This window comes from Rhinichthys klamathensis, unplaced genomic scaffold, assembly GCF_029890125.1.
Source record: "Rhinichthys klamathensis goyatoka isolate OS25496 unplaced genomic scaffold, OSU_Roscu_1.1 h1tg000059l_1, whole genome shotgun sequence".
NCBI lineage: Eukaryota > Metazoa > Chordata > Actinopteri > Cypriniformes > Leuciscidae > Rhinichthys > Rhinichthys klamathensis.
In genome coordinates, this window is record NW_026606604.1 from 6283671 (window position 1) to 6306803 (window position 23133).

The 23133-nt window shown below is 39.6% G+C and overlaps 1 protein-coding gene across 1 annotated transcript in view; it reads right to left on the reverse strand.

Moving 5' to 3' along the window:
* bcl2a (BCL2 apoptosis regulator a) overlaps positions 1-22587 on the reverse strand; it is a 66986-nt gene extending 44399 nt beyond the window's left edge. The window contains exon 1 of the mRNA XM_056249171.1: positions 21918-22587. Coding sequence (XP_056105146.1) covers positions 21918-22472 — 555 coding nt within the window. The 5' untranslated portion in view covers positions 22473-22587. The remainder of the gene's footprint in view (positions 1-21917) is intronic.
* Positions 22588-23133: the final 546 nt, after the last annotated feature.

Consider the following 23133-nt stretch of genomic DNA (forward strand, 5'->3'; position numbering starts at 1 on the left):
TGAAGTTGGCATTGTAGCAATCTAGAAATGCACTGCAGCTAAAGCCACATGTCTGGCCATGTTATATTTAAAATTTGAAGATGATAAGTCTAAAACTCTGTATTTAGTTCAATGTTTTTCAAGATCATGTCATATGACTTTATTTTGATTAGACTGGTGTTTATTGTTTTCTTATAAGCATCTATTCAGTCTATTGCCTCTATTGTTTTGTGATGCAAAAACGAGCCCCATTCAGTGTCAGTCTCCCCTGCACATATTCACACCTCTCCAGCCAGTTTATTGCTCTAAATATGCTTTTCTTTTGTCTGCATTATAATCACTAACGACTAGCAATTCACACTGTTTCAATCCCTCATTTATTTTATAAAAGTTCTCACTTCACAGTGAAACTGTATCAAATGCCCTTTTTGAAAAACGAAACATTTCAGTAAGCATTCTTATTTAGAAAAAAATCATAAAAATTACACCGAAGTAAGGTAGCAGGTGCTCAGTACTAGCTAGCATGTTAGCTTAGCACACCATCAATACACGACAATTTATGAGAATAAAACTATGTTTGTTCTCCAAACTTACTTTATAGCGCAAGTCGAGTGTTTTAAATAACTTTCTGTAATCTGATTTGGCTTCAGATAAAAAAATCAGATAGAAAATATATTATTTTATTGTATTCTGCACAATTTGAAAGTCTATCTCGATTAGCATTACATTATACATATAATCAATTATTATGAAAATACCTGACATGACTCGAAGAACACAGGTAAATCAAATATCATTGCAATCATGTTTATTGTCTTCAAAACATCTTTATCTGCACTTTACAGCGATCTCGGATAGCTTTGTTGTGGCAGGACTTCCTGAATGTCACATGATTATGGCTCTTCTTCATGTGATCCATATATTATGGACTTCTGTTCAAACAGCGCCCTCACTTTCAGGATGAATTGATAACACAGTACAGAGTATACAGCGCTCAAAATGATTACATCGACGCATTTGGGTATAAATTCAATAAATATTATTCCTGTCTATAGAAGTCTAATGTAAAGCTATGAGAATCTATCAATATTTCTCCAAATCTGCACATGTTTGAGCTAAAAGCCCTGAGGGACGTTGTTTTGTCAAGCGCTGTCATGACGATCGCACGGGAGTTTTTTTCTGAATGAGACCGGCTGAGGCTCATAATTCATATTAAAGGTAACGACTCATTTTTTAATTTCATAACTCCTGACACAAATTAAGACATAACTGTCACTATAAGTTTCTCAGAATACAATAGTGGTCAAATACTGAATCTTGAGTCTTATATCTTTTTAATGATGTATAGTTTGTCAAGGTATAACATTAAATCTGATAGTATATTTGAACTAAATAAATAAAAAAAACGCTTCAGTGCGCCGACGCTCTGGAGACGGTTAAGAGGTTAATTACACGGACCACGTTTCACAAAACAGGTAAAATGAATTAGCTCAATTGTCAGGATAATATTTGTGGGGATCCACCATATCATCCTACTTTATAGGATTCCAGGAAACGCAATTCTCTGGCCAGAAGAATTGGGTTTTCTTTTCACTCGTCGATTGGAATTAAACACGGAGACTTATCTAAAACTGAAAAACACAAACGAAACTAGAAACAAATAAAAAGAAAGGCGAAGAGCTCGCCCGGAGGCGAGACGTTACATTATAACACGAGGACAAGGGAGGAAGAGGACGAGCGGAGGGGGGAAGCGTCATTTATCACTTTTGGAGAAATCCAGCCTCTTCCTGTTGGCTTGGCCAATTAGAGGGTTGGAAGTTTACAGGAGGGACTTTGGGTTTTATTTCTCTTTGTCTTGTCAGACTGCTTGTCTAATTAAATTATGACCTGTGTTAGGAATGGTCATTTCTACTGCAGAGATGTGTTATGCACATAATCATACCTTTTACGGTGTGTTCATACATATATCTGGCTGAGTCAAGTCCAGGGCATTTTTACGATATCAAACACGACTGTTATAGGTAAACATTTACATTAAAATACATCTAGGGTATTTATAATTCACTTTTAAGTTACGGAAAAATTATAGTCATTACAATGTGACATGGGCAAATGGACACACATAAAAACACATCGAATATATCGGGTTAAATGTCTTTTAAAGAAAAGAAGTTTCTTTCTCTTTGGAATCACATTCAAGTCAGCCATAAAAATGTCTCGTAACTGGACACTACGCTGTGTCCTGAGCGTGGTCTTCACTGGTGGGGGAATGCGTGTGTGTGTAAATTTACATTCCAGGCTTTTTGGGGATTTAACAGGATGTAGGCCTATTTATTTAGTTATTCAGATTCACCCTCGCCCAGTCCTTACAACACGCACTGACGAGCATGAACTCGGTGGGAGGGTATCCGTTGATAGTGGGGGAGGGGCATGAGAGTTGTAAACATTCAAAATTTTCCTAAATCCACTCAATCTGCCAGACTTGCCGACTGCAGCTTTAATTATGTAAATTGCATTTTATGCATAATGTATAAAAAGCATCCTAAAAACACATGCATTGGATCATAAAGAAAGTGTTATTATTAGATCATGTGCATGTCCCAGTCACAATGATAAAACAATAGATTTCCGAGGCGAGAATGCATTTAGCTACAAAAGTTGTACATATTTCCCCACACAACTACACTACAATTAATAAAAACTTTATCCAACAGGGACAAAACCAGAAAGAAGAAAAAAGTGCTTTCAGGACTGAGGCCCCATCCACACTACTGCGTTTTAGTTTAGAAACGGATAATTAAAACGAATACGATCTCCGTCCACACCAGCGTTTTAGCTGCGTATTAGAATTGATCTCCGTCCACATTAAAACGACTGAAACCACGGATCACGTGACCATTCACCAACACTAGGCATGCGTGTGCCGGTGTAAACACAACTTCATTGATAAAATTATCCCACCATGCTCTGGGTTAACCCCAAACCGACGCTCCATGTACGGTCAACGCCGCCGCTGCACACGGGAATTGTCACAGATCGCTCGAATAATAGCTTGACTCCGGCGCATGTAGGCAGTTATAGCGTTGTAAAATGCAGAATTTACTTGTACAACAGCTGCTAGCAAAGATACGCCATGACTGATGACACCCAATCATAGAGCCGAGCGTGAGCCTCTACTACGTCATCGTTTCTAAAGTCCTCCGTTTTGACCCGTCTACACTAAAACGCCCTCCGGAGATTCAAAACGAAAAACGGATCGGCAGCGTTTCTAAACTTCTCCGTTTTGGGTCTCCGTTTTTGCCGTTTTAGTGTGGACGGGAGGTGCAAACGTAGCAAAAGGTCTCCGTTTTTAAACGAAAAAGCAGTAGTGTGGACGGGGCCTGAAACAAAATCATGTGCTCTCTTAATGACCATCACTCTGTGATGACATCAAAACAGAGGCAGAGCATTGTCTGCACTTCTGCTTTTTGATATCAGAACAGCCTTTGAATGCATCGTTTCATATTTAAATATGCAAGTAACACCCAGCAAGGGGAAGCTGATCAAACATCAGCATTTTGGCATGTAGACCACAGAATGGTGAACTCTGCATCATATTGACAATAGACATAAGTGAGTAATTCGGATACCTATGTGCATATACCATACGACCGCACAGAACAAAACAGTGGCTCGTGCTGAAAACAAAACATCTGTTTTTTTCTGTCCTCATTTAAACAATGCTTCAAACAGGACCTACAGCGCCCATGGTTTGGCCCCATACATCCGTATGAGTCAGCCTGTGCAAATGAGGGAAACGTCCCTCCGTAGCCTCAGTGCAGAGGGAAAACTTTTTTGAAAGGCTTGTGTTATTTTTGTATGACAAATGAATCATCGGCCATGCATTTTAAATATGTTAACCCTGTCTGCTTTGTTCTCGGAAACCCTGCTGATTAGGTCATACACGCTTAAAAATAAAGGACCCAAATAGCTTCTTTTTTTTTTTTTCAGTGATGCTATAGAAAAAACATTTTTGGTTCCATGGAACCGTGTTTTTCCTGATGTGAAGAACATTATTAACCTAAAGAACATTTTGTTTCTTTGATGGTTCTTCGAGGAATCATAGAGGTCAGTAAAGAAACTTTATTTTTAAGAGTGCATGTGAGCAGTGAATCAAAAATTGAGCTTTTTTGTGCAGTTGCCATGATGCAAACAACTGTGTGCAGAAATACATCCTTCACACACACAGATTCTCCAAGAGCATTACATAATTTGTGTCCTAGACAGCTTAGTATGTTTTAACTGTGCCATTTTCATTTCCTAGAGATTTATATAAGTGCAATGACCTCCATGAACTCTGATTAACCAATGCAATTCAGCCTCCTTTTGTCTGTAAATCGGGGATTGTACAAATGGGTTGGATATGATCTGACAAGTAGACATGCAGCTGAGCAAAGAGAGTAAGCTGAGGCCATTTACCTTCAACAGGGAGGTACGAAGACCTTAACAAGTCTGCCACGTGTTTGCATCATTAGTGTATGGGCATAATTTGAATTCTGCTCAGCAACAGCAGTGTTAATCATTGTTTATACAGGAACCAGTGTGAGAGATGAAATAAGGGTGATAAAACTGAGGGCCCAGGAATAAAAATTGATGCTCAGCTTCACAAAGGACAGTGGCATGAAAATAGAGGGAAAGTTCAGAGAAAGTGCAGGCCTCTGCTGTAGTCGAAGGGAGACTTCCCCCCACCAAAAGCCAAACCCCCGGCAGGGTTACATTCTTTCATCTGAGCTCACCGACACACTTCCAGAAAGGAGCGTACAGGAAAAAGGCCATCTGACTGTTCCACAGACATAATCTCTGTAAGAGGCGGAAAAGAAAGAGAATAATACAGAAACTTTCCATTTGCAAGAAAATAAAAAGGATCTCAATTGAATAGATTTTGTTTTCATAGACCGCAATGAGGTTAAATCAAGACAAATGGAGACTTCTGCTTAGGTCCACTGTTTCTTAGATTGTTCTCCTAAAAAAAGACCCCAGGAATCTTGTGTGTCTATTCTAGAGTTTCAGAAGAGATTGTAATGCCACAAACTGCACTCATGTCTGACATCTGCATAAGTTAGAGATTTCAATATTAACAATATGAACTTTGCATCATTGTGCTTGATATATGGATCTTCATATTAAAACATCTGATGTTCCACAGTGGTTGGTACAGCTGTGCTGGGTGTCTGCTGAAGTGAGACATAGTGAACTAGTAAAACATAGGCTGTAAAACATATCTTAATGAAAAAACGTTTCAAGAAATACATTCAACCCTATTGCTACGACAGAGCAGCCTTATTAACCAATAAAATGTTCTTCTGGGATAGACAGTCAGTACATATAAGAAACATTGTTAAAGAATAAGAAGCAATACACCAGAGAAAGTCAAACATCTGCCCACAGAGACAGTGTGGGTGATGACTGTGGGAGGTTCAGATGCAAACACAGCCCCCAACCTCAGTCCTACAAACAGCAGAAAAAAAGGAAAGATTTTTACAGCATTAGCTCATGGGCTGGAGGCCTTCTGGAAGTGCTTTTCCGTCTCCCCCTTTCTTCTACCATAGTTGCTCTCTAATCAGCTCTCTCTTCCTCCGCCACCCGCTTCCCGCGACACCCACACCCCCTCCAACACAGATCTACCACCCACGTGTACGCCTCCCACCCCTTTTTCCCCTAGTCCTCTGTTGGAAAGGTTCAACGACCTCTCTTTTTCTCTCGTTCACTTTCCGTCTATCAGCTGATCTTAGCCTGGCCTCCAAGAGAAGAATGACAGGAATGCATTGATGTGGGTGTAAAGACAATCTGGCTTTGTTATTGTGGGAACCACGTAGGGGAACATTTTAGGCGCAGAGAAGCTTGAAAATCCTCCTGAGAAACAGAATGAGACATTTAGACTGCACAACTTTAAAACAAAGTTAAAGTCACTTTAAGGTCAATACATTGACACTGTTCTGACCCTGGCAGAATCAGGCCACCATGGCCCACCTGTGGCCTGTATCAAAACATTGACAAAATTGTGTCACCCTAACTTTGATACAGTTATCTAGAGGTCTCTCTCTGGAGATATCCAGGTGCCAGAAAGGCTAATTAGCAAGTAAGGTCTCAGTTCAAACCTAACAAGGTGTTTACTTACACTTTCCTACACAAAGTCCCTGTTTCAGGGTGTTGTGCGGATAGCGATGGTGAGTGCGATCCTTGATAAGATGTTTTTACGCCAACACAAAGAGGCTGGCGACCACATCAAAGATAAAGGTACGGAACAAACTATTTTCTTTAACAAGCTGGGTCGTATTTATACAGCCAAATTTTCCACATTCCTAAGATCTGAGAAAACATACTCCTACAGTCATAATTTAACACTCTTTACGGTCTGGTTTTTGGTGAAACTGTGTTGTTAATTTAACATTTATTAGTCATTTAAAACCAGATATAAAAAAAAAGTGAAACTTTGTTTTTATCGTAAGTCAAAACATGATCATTCAGTGGATATTTTAAGATTAAATGCATTACTTTTCCTCCAACACAAAAGCAGGTTAACCAACTGAACGTGACTGAAGTTGTTCATTTACTGTTAATCTGTAGAAAGGAGTGGTTTTTAGTGCTCAAATGTGCCCCGCTGAGACCCTGACAGTTAGTTTGGATATCTGATTTGTTCTCTTTTTGCAGGGGAATACCAAAAGGGGACTTTCAATCTCTCAATGTTTAGCTAGTTGGTAAACAGAACAGAGAGAGCTCAGCATAAAGGGGGATTTTGTACTTTTGCATTCATTTGCATTCGCGTCAAAACAGTATTTTGGTCCCTTTTTTCATTTGGCTAAAAATCGAGTTTTGAAACCATTAAAATTGCCGAACAGACGCTGTGGGAGTTTGCTCTTGCTTTCAAAATGAGTGATGAGAACAGCAAAAATTTCGAAAGGAAAAAAAAGTGTAAAACTTTGAACACAACAACTTCTTACGGTTAATGATAAAAAAACTTTTCCATCATTAAACAGGACAAGAGTTACATTCAGGTGAACCTTAACGAAGTGTCACTTTAAAGTAGCACACCGTTAATCATTACATTAGCCGAAGTGACTTCCTTTCCCACCACTGACAGATCTCAGCCCTGCTGCATGCATTACATCATACAAGACCTATTGAGAACAGGAACTGGAGTGGGTCTCCGATATGTCCAGGGCATTGTGCTTAAGAACGTGACAGAGGCCAGACTGAATCAGCTGGCAAAAGTCCCACAGTCGGCGACAACGATCCCACTATTGAGTTGAATGGAAGGAAATACAGCATCGGTCAGGCGGGTGTGTGAATCCTGTCTAAAAATGGAAGCCACATGATGGAGGTCAAGATTCCATGGCTTTGTGGTTTCCTCTTTCGGGATCACAAGCGCCCGCTTTAGAAGCCTCGTGTCTTGTCATGGACCCCTAGTTAGTGAGCGAGCATCGTTCTTTTGTCTAGTCAGCCTGCAGGACATCACTGTTTACAGGACACAAGATCATTAGTCATAGGCATATAAACACACTGAGAAACACTGAACTTCAGTCATCAATTAGCCATCTCTGTTAACACTTTGTAACTGTCTCTGAAAAAACCCAAGAGAATGAAAACCACGCTGGAGTTAGGCACAGCGCCACGACAGATCAGGCCCGCAGGGTCTCACCCCTAAATATCAAACAGCTGTGTGAGAAAGCAAACAACAGCGCGAGCCTCCGAGAAGACTGAAGGAAGAAAGGAGCTAGTAGGCAAACAGTCATATGGGGCAGTCGAGCCTTTGAGTGTGTTGCTATGCGTCTCTCTCTGTTCCCAAGTCTTCACCCTCCTGCTCCTCCTCCTGATCAGCATGCAGAAGAAGGGGAGATGGAGGGTCCCCCTGCAGGCTGCCTGCATGCTAAATCACCCATCTGCCACCTCTGTCCCTGGTGCCAACCCCCATTCTTCCATCGGAGCGCTGTTTGTGCGTGTGTGAATGACTTTACTGCTTTGTGTATCTGTGTGGTCTTCCAGACAGCTCTTTGATATGATGCTTTACTATGTTGTCTTTAACAAAGAACAAACAATGTTTTAGTGAAGAAGAAAAATCTATATAGAATATCAATGTTTCAAATAATCCAATCAATAATGTTGGGGACTGACCCACTGGAGCTACGAGAGCTGAAGCTGAACAGTGAATGAACACCGGTAAACTGGATCCCTTTGCAAGGAGGTAATTACAGCATCTTATCTAATTCATCATATACACATGAGAGTAATCAGATATTTACACAACATAAACATATTACAACTTCAATTTGCACAAAAAAAAAAAAAGATTGCAGAAGTAAACATGAACTGTCACATGCTAATCATAATGTACAAGTTATGTTGTGAATACACACTAAATATTTAAACAAATATAAAAAGTTTGAATTCAGTTTCACATTGCACTCTCAACTAAAATATTATTTTTATAGACTGAAATTAGATACCATTTTAGTCAGTAAAATTGACTAAAATGTATGAAAGACTAAATTTAAAACATATTTTCATCAAAAGACAAAAAACTATGATTAAAGTCATAATATAATGGAAGAACTGACAGACTATTTCTTCCATATTGTGACGTACATCCGAGTGCAGCAGATTATTGAAAAAGAAAAAATGTTTTACTGAAAGATTTATGACTTTTTATATAACAATTAAGAGGTCAAAAAATTTTAACATTGAAACATGCATGGATAAATTGTTCACAAGACGATTAATAACATGCATTAAAAATAGATAATGTGAATTTCTATTTCTCATGGTATTTAAAACAAAAGTACTGTTTGCACTCACCATTGAACCAGTAAAATCACTAAAGTATAAATTGGAGTTCTGCCTTCGGCCCAACAGTGGAAGAACCAAAGAAGTCCACACAACTGCTATAAATAAATCTACCATACACGTTGTAGTCAATGCTGTTATGTTACCTAGCAACCAACAACATGCTTGTCTTTTCTTCTTTTTCAAGCAGATTTTAATAACCCTAAAAAATTTCAGAAATTGCAAAAGCATGAGAACCATTTAGTTTCAGCAGACGGTGACTAGATGTAGCCGCTTGGTGGATTTCCTGCACTGTTTGCTCAAGTTGATTATTGCAGCCATGAACCATGTCTAGACATCTAATTTCTCCCATCAGTGAGTGAAATGGGGAAAATTGCTTCAGTATTGACTGTGCCACCGAATACCCTTTCGAAACACACTGGTGCCAATAAATCTGGCACAGTTGAGCTTAGGAGCCTTCATGTATTTGGCATACTTGATACCTAATGCCTGTGTAGATCCAATGCATTCAACCCAAGTTAAATGGTACATATGTGCACATGTTCCCATTGAAAACATGAGAAGAGTATGCGAGCCACATGAGAGTCTGCATAAAGAGTGTGAGAATTTTCCACACAACTTCCCACCACACCCCATTACACTGGAAAGTGACAGAGCTCCTTGCTTTCATCTACGCCATCGGAAAGGTGTTTCAGTCCTCATCTGCCATCATCAAAGGACCGAGCCAACCCGTGAGAGAAGGTAGAATCACCCTCCGCCCCAAAACCAAACTGCCTCTGCCTCTAGCATTACCAGTGTCACCTATTCTACATTCTAAATGTTTATCTGGCAAGATGGTGATGTACCTTTTCTACATCAATTTCAACAAGATTTTTTAACTCTCTACAAAATGAGCATCGGGTGTGTTTTTTATTATGGTTTTTTTTTTTTTCATTTATGAAGGTGCTGTAAATTGTAATTGTACAACACAATGGTTTATTGTGCATGCAACTTAGATATATTTCAAATCATTTTAACAAATTTACCATTAATACAGATTTACTGTTTCCGATTTCCCCTACATCAGAAACCTTAGTGCTTAAAGAAAATCCTGAGTTTACCACTCAATTATGACTAATTATGAATAATTGTGACTTTGTTATGATGATTATGTGCATTCAACTCATAAATACAATCTCTCCAACGTAACTTGTACGCACCATAAGGCTTGCTTTGTTCATTCAGCAAGACCTGATCATACTCTGAAAGCCCTTGATACTTCCACCTGAGAATAGCTTGAGTAAAAAAGTAAAGCATCCTTTCTCATCTCAGAACTCTGACAGTCAGATTTAGATGTTCGTGCTACTTGTTTTATTTTGACTTCATGGGTCTTCTTCCCTACCTTAGCCACAGAAGGATAATTTTAAACTTGTAGATTCATTTGTGCACTGTTGCTGACAATAAACACACACAGACTTTGGAATCAATTCCAGTAATCGTTAAGGTGATGTAACTCATATTGAAATGTAGCCACATGTGGTCAACGTGCAGGGAAATCACAAGGCTGGAATTACAACAGTATGATGGCTGTTGGCTCTCAAAGCTCTGCTGTTCAAGCATTCAGCTCCCCAGCTGTGTTCAGCCTGCTGGGAATGTGCTTTTGGCTTCCTCATAACTAACCCACGCACCCAAACCTCATCCAAGCCAGAGGGTTGTATCCCACACTTCCTGTTCTGATCTTTGCCACTAACAGTACAGTTTTTGAATGGCTGGACTGATGTTGTGTGCAAGACAAAGAGGAAAACTGATGTCTTTTTGTATCGGTTCTATCTCTAATCCTAATGAACACCACTCTGTCAGCAAGGAAATTCCCCCAGAAGGAGGCTGCAGGCTGAGTCAATGGAACAGATGGGACAGTAAAAACAGTGTGAAAGCAAATAGGATGTATCAGTGTTGTTATTCACTATAGTGTATTAAATTACCATTGACTACTCACAGTGTAATTTTCACTACTGTAATAAAACTATGCTAATATTAATGATCAAAAGTACCGTCCTGTTTAAAAGTTTGGGGTCAGTACATTATATATATATATATATATATATATATATATATATATATATATGACATCACATCATATTACCCTGTGGCCATTAGAAATGTAAACAAAATGGGCCTGAAACAACATTAAAAAAAGAACAATCTAAAACTTAGTTTCTGAATAGTTTCTGACTTCACAGTTCATAAGTTAATATTTCATTTTAGATATCAGCATTAAATATTATCTAGCCGCTGGCTAGATAAATCATGCAGGCCAGCAGAACAACAATGTTAGGAAGCAAGTCTTAGTCTTTATATAAATTTCCGCATATGTTTTCCCAGCAAGTCTGTTCTGTCATTGCATGACTAAGGAGGATACCTCATCTCTTGCCTGACTTCTGATTGGACCGTAATTAATTTATGTTAGGGTGTGTTGTGTGAGGGGAGAACATTTGGTGTTGAGGTTACCCATCCTATCAAAAATGAATTAATGCAGCTTCTCTGCTGACAAGTGTGGAGAGAGGCAATGCTAATGCCTTTCAGAGCAGCAGCTCACAGTCACATTTTCAAGCAATAACAGGGATGTACTACATGTGGACCTCACTTCCATTCTGCTGAATGAGAAAGGAAAGGGGTTTTCAATCCAGGTTCACAGAAAGTCAAACTCAGGGGAAAAAGTCTCACTGGACAAGGAATTCTCTGCATTTACCAAGCTATATCTAGTTCAACATGCCTTAATGAGAGTCTTAAACTTAAAGGCAGGCTATGTATAACGGTAACAGGCAGAGACTGCCTCTTTCCCATTGTACATGAATAATTCAAGCTGCGTCGGATGAACCTAAAATACATAATTACTGTGTGACTTATCTTAGCTTTGATTTTGCCATATCTGGACCCAGCACTGCTCAAACTTTGGGCTATCTTGAAATAACATCTTATTAGCATTCAGCAGGGGTTTAGAAATCATTGTGCGCATGGCTCCCAATTCTGTAAACCAGAAATATAAGGACATTTATGAAAAAAGTCACAATGAAACGGTAGTAGCAACAGATACTTTCTTACACATTGTGTAAATGTACAACCAGAGAGAAGTCTTGACTTTTCTCTGGAAGATCGAGTTATGACATTTTGATTGACAGGAGAGAAAAACAAGTGTTACACTTACAGGGACCAAGTTTTCATTTTAATGTCCTGGGAGAGCAGTTCTTTGAGGACACAAGAAGCTATACAAGAAAAGCATGTTTTTGGAAACTTACGATGGCTCGTGCTGGATGAATGGTAGGAATGGTTTTCGGGGGATAAGGAGGAGATCAACAGGGCCTGCGATGCCTAGAGCAAACCGAGAAGCAGATGGCAAGCGACGGACAGGGCTGACCCCGAGGTACCAAGAGGGGGAAATACTTGGCTTCAACCCTGAACAGCTTAAAAGCCACCAAGAATCTTGTTCTCTCCAGACAAAAGAGGAGACAAGAGCAGTGCGTTGTTGGACATGCTGAGCCACACTTATGCCAAACAAGCACAGAGTAGCACCCCAACAAAGTATTTAGTAGGGATGCACCGAATCCAGGATTCGGATTCGGATTCGGCCGAATATTGGCCTTTTTAACGGGGTTCGGTTTCTGCCGAACCTCATAATTTTTTTCCACTGAACCGAACCCTAGGCTTGCACTACGCGCGCTACGTCGAAGTCACCGATCAGTGAATGACATCAAAGTACCGCGTGAACGAATAGAGAGCAGACGGCTCCTTATGCTTTTGAATTGCTCTCGCGGTACTTTGATGTCATAAACTGATCTGTCTGTGCAGCGCTCAGGTTCAAGTCGAACAAGCCTGTAGTGTAACGCGTTGTGTCAGGAAGAAAAATGGGGATAGCTCACAGCTAAAGTTATTGCAGAGGCCAGACAGACTCACGGAGGCGATTGGCATCTCACAACTCGCACTTTATTTCACAATCGAACTTGTGTAACTGTCTGCCACAGCGTTACTTAACAAAATAAGGTAAAAATGAGCATCAAACAGAAATAAACTGCATACATGGGCATGTGTTCGAGGCGCACGGCACATACAATACGGACTGCAGTGCAGACAGTTTAACAGGGAGCGCGCAGTTCTTAAAGGGGCCACACCTTATTTCCACTCGTCGTTACAGCAGGTGGACCGTTCGAATGCAGTAGGCTGTGAGAAAGTGAAAATGGAACTCGTGAGCAGAAAAAGTGTTGTTTGGCAGTACTTTCAGTGAAAAGAAGGCAATTCAAGTCGAGCTATGTTCAATTTGCAATGCCGATTTGTCTCATGGTGGCAAGGACTCTAAACAATAGGCTACACAACATCGCCGCTGTTAAAATGCATAATGTTGCTTATTCTTTTTTTTTTTTTTTACAGTTATATAAAAGTAAAAGTAGTGTTTATTATTTACAGTAATAAAATAAAATGAAAAATCCACTTTGTTTACTTCATTAATGTGTTTACTGTGTTAATGAACTGAGGATGAGAGTAGGATTCGGTATTCGGTTTCGGATTCGGCAGAATCTTAACCAGTGGATTCGGTATTCGGCCGAACCCCACAAATCTGGATTCGGTGCATCCCTAGTATTTAGCCCAACATTGAGTCCTTAAATTAAAAAAACTCCTGCAGTTCAGTGAGGAAGATCAGGGTAATTTCTTCAAAACTGCAGCCTGAGGAGAGGGTGAATCTAACAAAATGGATAGATAAATAAATAAATAAATAAAGGTTTTGTTCTAACAATGGTGACCCTCTAAAGTCAACTCGAAAAACAAATTACAGAAAACCGAAATCACCAGAGGCATAACAGAACGAATGAAAGAAATCCTTAACATACTCTGCGCTTGCTATAATTCCATTAAAAAAACCTCTAACCTGCCTACATAAACTCTTAAGTCCCCAGCAGCAAAAGCTCAGTAGTAAACGAGCCTGTCTCATCGTTAAGATTCCAATCTGTGTTTGCAGCATCTACAACTCATTGCGAGCGGTCCATTTTGTTAATCATTCTTGATCCTTTGTCATTGTTTTATTGCACAGCGTATGTCACATGTTTGTGAGAGTGTATGGCTTCTTTCAGGGGGCAGACACACACAGATGTGGATTTACTGCAAAGGGCTTCTATGAGCCAACTGTCATAGCTGACAACTTTTGTGTGGGAGGTGGAATCAGTTGTGATCAAGAGGGGAATGAGTTGTTTTCCTCTGAAAAATAAATCCGGTTTGTGTGCCTAGTAGATGATTCCAAATCTACAGAAGAAAGAAAGCTTTTGGTAGGCAAGCAAGTGACAATGTTTAGCCCGATCTGAAAGCAAGAGGAGGCACCACAGGTCCTGACAGTGAAACCGCAAGTAAACTCACAACTACATTTTCACTAATTAAAGGAGAACTCCGGCGCAAAATGAACCTTTGGTGGTCTAATAAAACATTGGTACCTAGTCAACTGTTCTCTGAGATTTGTTTTCATGATAATCGAATGTAAAGAGTTTTATCTCTAAAAACTGTTTAGCGTATAACGCTAGTAATGGGGGCATATAATAAGTAAAAAGAAATCGCTAGTTTATACCACTAACAAGGCTCAAAATAGCCACACTCTAACACAGTAACATAATGAGGGTCCCTACATGCAAAACGAAGCATTGAGAACTTTGTAAGTGTACAGACCGTTTAATAAGAAGATAAAGATAAAGACAGTCCACTTCGTGTATACAGACAGGAGCCATCTTTGGAAAACAGTCTCGACTAGTCAAACCACGAACGCCATTCATACAGTTCAGAAGTTCACTGAACTTTATACAGTTCAGCTCACTTAACACATCGTTCGTGGTTTGATTAGTCGAGACTGTTTTCCAAAGATGGGTCCTGTCTGTATACACGAAGTGGACTGTCTTCATAAAATATCTTCTTATTAAACGGTCTGTACACTTACAAAGTTCTCAATGCTTCGTTTTGCATGTAGGGACCCTCATTATGTTACTGTGTTCGTGTGGGGCTATTTTGAGCCTTGTTAGTGGTATAAACTAGCGATTTCTTTTTACTTATTATATGCCCCCATTACTAGCGTTATACGCTAAACAGTTTTTAGAGATAAAACTCTTTACATTCGATTATCATGAAAACAAATCTCAGAGAACGGTTGACTAGGTACCAATGTTTTATTAGACCAAAGGTTCATTTTGCACCGGAGTTCTCCTTTAATAAGTGCAACCCGCACACCAAACAGTGAGTATTTGTTGATGCACATGAACGATGTACATATAGAACACTGAGGAGATAATGATCCTGTCATTCATCTAATGTATTGGGGATGAGGGTGGATTGAGTCCACTAGGCTAGACAGATGCCCTAACCCAGGAATTAGGACCATATATATGCTGGCGAACATCAATGAGCATTTGTTGCCTTCTTCCTTTGTCTTTGCTTCTATATTCCACAGTGCCCAGGTGCAAAGAAAAAAAGGTCTGTGGAAAGAAAAGAAATTCTTAAATCACAAGGAACATATCAAAGGGTGAGGGAAAGTCAAAATCAAAATTGCAGCATCAAAGGCAGACAAAACTCAAAACCAATACAAAGCCTGTCTGATCAGCAAGAACCGTCACTTTGATCAATCACAAGTCAACTTATCCAAATAACTACACGTCCACAAACATAAACAGTCGTCGTCCAAGAGCATTCAAAACTAGGAAGAAAGGAAGCCAGTTACAGACATGCAAATCAATTAGGCCTATCTCTGATTTATAATCCAGCCTTAATAATGGATAAATGTGATCTAGGCTATGTATTGTGCTATTCAATAAACAGAATCTCTTTAAAGTCACAATGAAACGGAAGAAGCAACAGAACGTTTTTTCTGTACTGTGGACAAATGTACATCGAATTATAACAAATAATCTGAAAAAAAAAACTTGGTTCTATCCATCGGTTGTTGATTGGATTTTGAGATGTGGTCATTGCACTTCAAAATGTATGTTTGTGGAGGGGCAGGATTTAAGCAGATGAAATGATTGGAGAAGTCTGACATACATCCACAGAGAGTCTGACGGTTCGCCGGAAGATCAAGCAAAATTTCAAAAATGAATACATGGATGAATCATTCACATAGATCTACACATGCATTTATAAAAAAGAAAAAGTACATTGTGTATATGAAGTATGAAGGGAATGTCCCTATAACTTTCTCTGCAAGTCTCTCACCTCCTCAAGGAAACCAATAACTAAAAACATAAATGCGTTTGAGACATTTCAGCTTCGCCAAGGTTTTCTTCTAATGACTCACTGCGAGTTTTAGTGAATAAAATCGAGAAATAGATGAGGGACAACAGATAATGTTTTGGCTTTCTTCAAACATAAAGATTCTCTCGGTGCTTACCCCTTGCTGAACTCACCTTTCACATCCAATTTGTTCTATTGTCTGTAATCCTCAGAAGTTAGAAATATGCTTAGGGGTAAAAAAAAATAGAAAAAGTGGTTTTGTGATGACTAATTTTGTCCGCAGACTCTTTAATCATTTGAACGTTTACCCTTGTCTCACTTAACGACTTTTGTTCGTCTTTAGAATCTAGTTTCTCAAACCAAGGAGACCACACCTGCTAGGGAATCCTTATTTTCCCACAACTGCCAGCCCTATAATAAAACCCTGATTCTCCACCAAACATCAGACTTCTTTTCCAGACACACCCAGCAGAGGGTTTCGCCTTGAGGTCAAAGGCACCATGCAGAACTCCGGCAGCCAATCAGAAAAACCCTTGGAGCCATAATTTGCCCCCCAGGAGCAGGAGCCACAACCTTTCCCACCTGATAGCAGCTGGGCAGGAAGGTACAATAACAAAACATAGGCTACTCTTTACACAGTCACCTATTCTACAGTTCTTCATCCTTCCTGATTTCTTTTATTGCTCTTATTCATCTGCCTCCTCCATTTCCTCTTTTTTAATCTCACGTTTCTTTTCTTCCGGAACCTTTCTTGGCACCTTCACAGGCACAGATGTACACTGCAACGGCAAAATACACAGCAGGTTTGTTTGAAGCCATTATCACTGAATGTCAAAAAAGAGACACTCTATTATTTTCTCTGCACTCATTTGTTGACTGTTTTTTCCTATGGTCTGTCTTTCTTGTCAATATCGCTTTCATAAACAGTGTCACTTGAAAGGGCTGTAGGAGGCACATGTTCGGGAAAAATGAATACAAGAGCGATGCTAGAACTTTTGAAGTTCTTTGACTCAAACTGTAAAACGCCCCAAAACGCAACACCCACTAACAAAAGACCCAGGTGGGGTCAAACGTGCCTCTAAGGTATCAGAATCAGCAGTGTACTGTACACAGCAAGAAACCTGTAATGAACCGCAGGTATGTGGTGTGTGGGTGAGCACCTGCGCAATTGTAGTTTGTCTAAACAAACTTACACGCGGACTGATTTCATTATCTGAATCGGGGCTGGAGTTAAACTATGTATGCCATACGCTAGGCTGCCTCCGGAAGTCACAACAAGGATAGTAAAACTATAGTAAAATATGAAGGTTTAAGCTGAATCTAACATAAACTGCTGATTGACTTAATTATAATAGCTTCACTCAATCTCAACAATAAGTGAGAGATTATTAAGCAAATGTTGTGCATTGGGATAACTACCGGTAGTGTGCCTATGTGCAAACGCCCCACTTAGAAGCATTGCACTTGATCTCAGTTCACCAAACCAAAAAAGCTCCATCTTTACCTAAACCTCAACAGTAACATGGCAATTACGACAATAGTAAACATCAATTTGTTGAGAGAGGGGGTGGAAAAAAGAGCATGCTAAATGAGCTAGCTCAAAGCGGTTACACAGTAATGAGAAAGCTCATTAAGCATTTTGCAAACCAGAAGTCCTAAATGTCTGAGCATCTGCTCTATTTTGCCATGTGCAGTGCTGTCAAATATTGGGAGGCAACAGACCTACTCTACTCCTACAGCTTCTGTTAAACACATTAAAAAAGCAATTAAACCATTTTAAAAAGTTATTTTAATCCATGAGATATAACATGCTTTAATAAAAGATGACATAACAGAGCGTTTTCCCCTTGTGGGGGAGTATCATTCTAGTATAAATTTACATTTTCTCAACTCAAAAAAAGGAAAGAAATTACCTTGTTTCTCTGGTTTTGACATAAAAGCTAACAGACATGTGTGCACTTTGAATAAGCCTCCAATGTTAAATGTGCTTACATACAAAAGGAAACCTGAGTAGCATGTATAGAATGTTCTTTTCTGAAAAAAGAAAGGCAGGGAAAGGTGTTGAGAGTCTATTTTTTGCAGTCACCTATAAAACACTTCTACAGGCAATTTTTAGTTAAAGGGTCACGAGAAAGGCCAAAATGGATGGAAAACTTTCCAAGCAGCATAAAACTACGTTGATTCAGTTTGCAGACTCATGCAAGCCGTTTCTAAAATCGCGGCAACAATTATTATTTTACATCCATTCACGCAAGTTTTACTTCCATCATTAAGAAGAACTACATTAAAATGGCTAACAGAACCAATTTAATTAGGCCTATGTCTAGTATAATTGTATCATTGTAAACAAAAGACCATCTACATGAACAGAACATGCATTTAAAAGTCTGTTGAGTCCATTTCAACCTGTGATAGTGGCGGAAGTAAGACAATGGTCTCCAAGGCAAGCTGGGTAAACGGGGTATCCCTGCAGGGGGCCTGGAAAAATAGTAATAAGACAGAGCGCTGTGGTACAGCTGAATCATATATTCTTCACAGACAGGCTTTATCCAAGGATTAATGAATCACATTAATTCAAAAGGAGGATAATAAGTTGGGATTAACCATGGGTGGAGAGAAAAAAAATTTTCAGCCAGAGAAGAGAAGCCATCTGACCAATTTAGGGCAAATGGGAAGCCCTTCTGACACATTGAGGACCTTAATGGGGGAAATTAATATCACACAACACTTGACGTTCTTGTGGTACGCTTAGCAAAGGCCGTAGCAAAGAATTGTTCTTCTTCCATTACCTTAGTCACTTGAACTTTATACAGAGTAACAGATCAAAACTACATTTAAGTAAAGCTTATAGTAGTGTTTTGACTGGCTGCATCCCCATTGATGCTTCTGTTCTTGAGATAAAAGTCCTTATAAATCTCCAAACAGCAAGTTTTTAAATGCATTCTTCATATGAGGCATAAGCAAATGAACAGGCCAAAACAGCACCAGCGCTCTGATGGTAAGCTATTGGGACATTATCAGTAACTTAATAAAGATTCCCCTAAAATAACTAACTACAGAGGAAATCAAGCGGGAAGCATCCCCTGTGCGAGTATATATCAACGTCAAATGCTCTCAGCACTTCAAAACAATTCCTACGTTTAAAGAAGCTGTTAATGACAGACTCAGTGTAATATATAACTCTCATGAGCGAGCCAATTCTCTCAGCAATAACAGTCTTAATGCAAACTCTAGATGTGCTTTTCATGACAAAATGAAATAAATAAATCATTCATTGCCTCTGGACAAAAGTGCTGAGCTTTGTGAATAATGCAGGAACATGTAAAGGCTTATTAAAATGCTTCTCTGCTAATTGTATCCTAATTGCACCGCATGATCTCTTCACTAAAGGAATGACAGAGTTGATACAGTCATACATCACTATATAGATAATAAAATAGTTCAACATCTATTCATTACAACTGACCTTTAAAATAACAGACAGAGAAAGAAATAATGGGAAAGCAAGAGTGTTTGTGTACGGTGGTCGCTCTGAAAAGCTCTCCCCATTCCTCTCTTTATCACAGGCCATTTGAGTCAGTCTAACCTGCAGCAGATGTGGTGAGTAATGACCATCATTAATTCAGTCCCAGCACACCTTTCATCCAGACAGGAATAATGGCTCTGGCTCCGCTGGGCCACCTGCACAGCTGTACCCGACAGTGGAGAATCTAGGCTGTCCTCTAGTCTGCAGTCAGAAGAAGACTGTAGGAATGCACCGAAATTACAATTCTGGGCCGAAACCGAAACCGAAAATTCTGGATGCACTTGGCCGAGAACCGAAACTGAAAATGCTTTTTAAAAATTGTTAAATTTCTAATTTTAAATGAGGTTTTTTTTGCATTAATAATAGACTTTTTAATGAAATTCAACCATTTTAATGATTCTAAATTCAAAAAATATCAAGCGGCGTTTATTTTTCTGCCGTATTTCTCTTTCGACCCAAAAACAAAAAGGCTATTTTCAGTGGCCGAAATTTCAGTGCATCCCTAGACTGTTCCATCTCGCATAATACAATGCTCAAATGGTTGATTGTTTGAAGGAAAGGAGAAAATATTCCCAAACTGCAATTTAACACCATTTAACCATTTTTATCTAACATTATAACACACATAATGTGGTTCAGTTCATGATTTGGAGGACAGTCCTGTCTACAGCCCTCATCTTAGACTGGGGTTCTGAGATGAATAGGGTGGAGTCAGTCCAACCATAAAGGATCAACACAACCATGATGGGCTGCACCAATTTATACCGTAAATAATTCAGCACAGAAGCACTGCAGTCAGAGTGAAGGATAGTGTTAAAGCAAGGGCTCTTTAGGAAAAAAGAAGAAATAAAAATGTTTACTTGTTTTGACTAGGGAGTTGGACATTCATATAGGCTACTCGGTTTTTACACGTGCCAGATTTCCTTTCTTTTCAGAGACAGGCCACCAGGGGACAGTTGCGCCAGCCATGTGTAAGTAACAATTTAGTGTATTTTAGTGTAGTGGTAGCATTAAAGTAACATGCACTATATAGTATCTGAGTGTTGCACCATTAACCTTGAATGACTCGTGAATTTACATAAAAACAAATTATTTTTTCAAAGTCCCCAACCAGGAATTTTATTAAATATTATTATAATGATTTTTTTTTATAAATTTTTGATAGTAAAAATCTATTATAAAATATTATTTATTATAATAATTATAATGCAATTTAATTTTGATCATAAATACATTTTATTAATTTAATAAGACTTCAAAACAAATAGTCCAAGCGATGAGGCTTTCGAGCAGCTGCCACAACCCTACCTAGGTGTCTTCAGGCACAGAAAATAGCATGTTCTTTAAACTGTCCCACTGGTAAATCACAGCATGCATGAACTCTCTGAGGCTTCACCTCGAGCAAAAACATCTTTCTTTATCTCTTAAAAAAATCGTCTTTCTACCTTACAGTGTTTCATTTAATCATAAACTATTTTTTTCCTATAGGTATAATACCTTTGCTGGAATTATTTACAATTACAACCAAGCCATCATTAAGAATGCATATGACCTAGCATGCAACAAAGTCATATGTCCTTGAGAAAAAGGATGCCTAGGACATAAGAGGGGAGTGGCTTACAATGATTGAAGTGTCACTTTCACCTCGATTGAACTGTCAAAACCCAAGCTGACTCACCTCAAACCAGACCAGTACCACTCAAACAACTAACCCATTCTACTTAATAGCACTGCAGACACAATGAATTCAACTCATTTCATTGCCTTAGACTAGAGCCTGAAACTATGTAAAAGTCTTACTACGCAACTTGCACGCCATAAAGACCCCATGAATCACTTTACGGTTGTGTAGTTATTTTCCTAGTGACAACATACTTTCTACTGAAACAGTAAGTTTGGACAAAACATATTTTAAATATCCAATAGCCTTTAGCTAGATCACAGCCCTAAACATGAATTGCTAAGTGCTGGGTGATATGGAGGAAGGACTTTCTCTTACTAGAGAGAATTTGATTGGACACAAATCTGTAGTACATGATAAATCATCAATATTTTAGTCCCTTTCCCAGTATATTTCCCAATTTTGTCAGTGTTTAGGGGTGCACTTGGATAAATAAGCCACAAAGCAAAAAAGAACAAAAACTTGAATTTTGCTCTCATGGGGTTTTAAACAATTTTCTGTGACCCTCCTTAGTAGAATCAAACCTAAGAAAGTAATCATTTGATTGGTAAAAGGGGATAGTAAACAACATTGCATGGGTCTTCGGTTTAAGACTGTGTTGTTATGATGTTAAGCTTCACCTGCAGAGATGAAGTAATGAATGACTGGGCAAAGGTCACGATCATTTGACCATAAACTTACCCAACCTCCATTTTCCTCGATCCAGTTTTCCAGTGGCCCGTTCAGGTAGTCTGTCATCCAGTGTGCAATACTATCTACCTGGGACGCCATCTCCCGGTTGACGCTCTCCACGCACATGGTCCCGCCAAACTCGAAGAAAGCCACGATCCGCCCCCAGTTCACTTCGTCTCTAAAGAGCTCTTCAGCCACGGTTAAGAAGTTGCGTTGCGCTGCATTGGGACTAAATATCATCTGGTGGGACATCTCCTCAAATTCACGCTGGTACATCCTTTCTATCTCGTCTCCAGCCTCGCGTAACACCCGGTAGAGCCTCAAATGAGGGTTTGAAAGGGTGAGCCGGTGGGCTATCAGGCATTCAGAGTTGTTACCCCCGCCGGCCGAGGGAGCCTGAAGCCTCCTCCTGTCAGAGTTTGGAGAGGAGTCCTCTCCTTTATTGAAGGTGTCATCTTCTTCCCCAGAAGATGGAAGTTTCCATACATATCCCCTCTTTAAAAGTTTGTGATTGAGGTATTTCTCCACAATATTCCGATTGTCATAGCGAATTTCGTTAGCCATCGTTATTAAACAGGATAAAAACGAGCGCGAGCGGTAAAGATTCGGTTATTCGAAGTACATCGTAACTGAAAAAAGTCTCCCACAGAGAAGGGTTAAGAAAAAAATTCACACCACGCTGACGTGATTTCTCTCATTGGAATGGAATTTTTGAGGATAATAATATAACTGAGTATCACATTCATTGGTTATTAGACCTTTATAGCCATAATTGTCTGCAAACCTGCATGTCCAGCGCGCGCCGATGATGGACAGAGTGGCCGTTGCTGCAGCGCGCGCGGTCCAGATCCAAGCGCGGCGCGAGGAATGCCCCTTCACAGCTCAGACTCACTGCGCTTATATTCCAGTGAACCACCAGCCAATAGCGAGAAAATACCCTGCGACGTCGTCGTTGACGTTACGAGACCGAAGAAGAGAGTTAAAGCTAGCGCTGTGTTTCTAATTATTCCACTGACATTCGAGGTCCCAGAAAAGACGGAAGAGAAAATAGCAACCAAGTCAGCGCACGAAGAAGCACTTTTGCTGTATGTAAAATGTACAAGTATATCTCCACGCTTTTTGGCAAGATTCAGTTTTTCCAACGCGCGGCACGGATCGTGCAGAAATTAAGCGTGCTCTGTTACCGCCAACGAATGACATCGAGACAGGCGCGTTCATTGAAGCA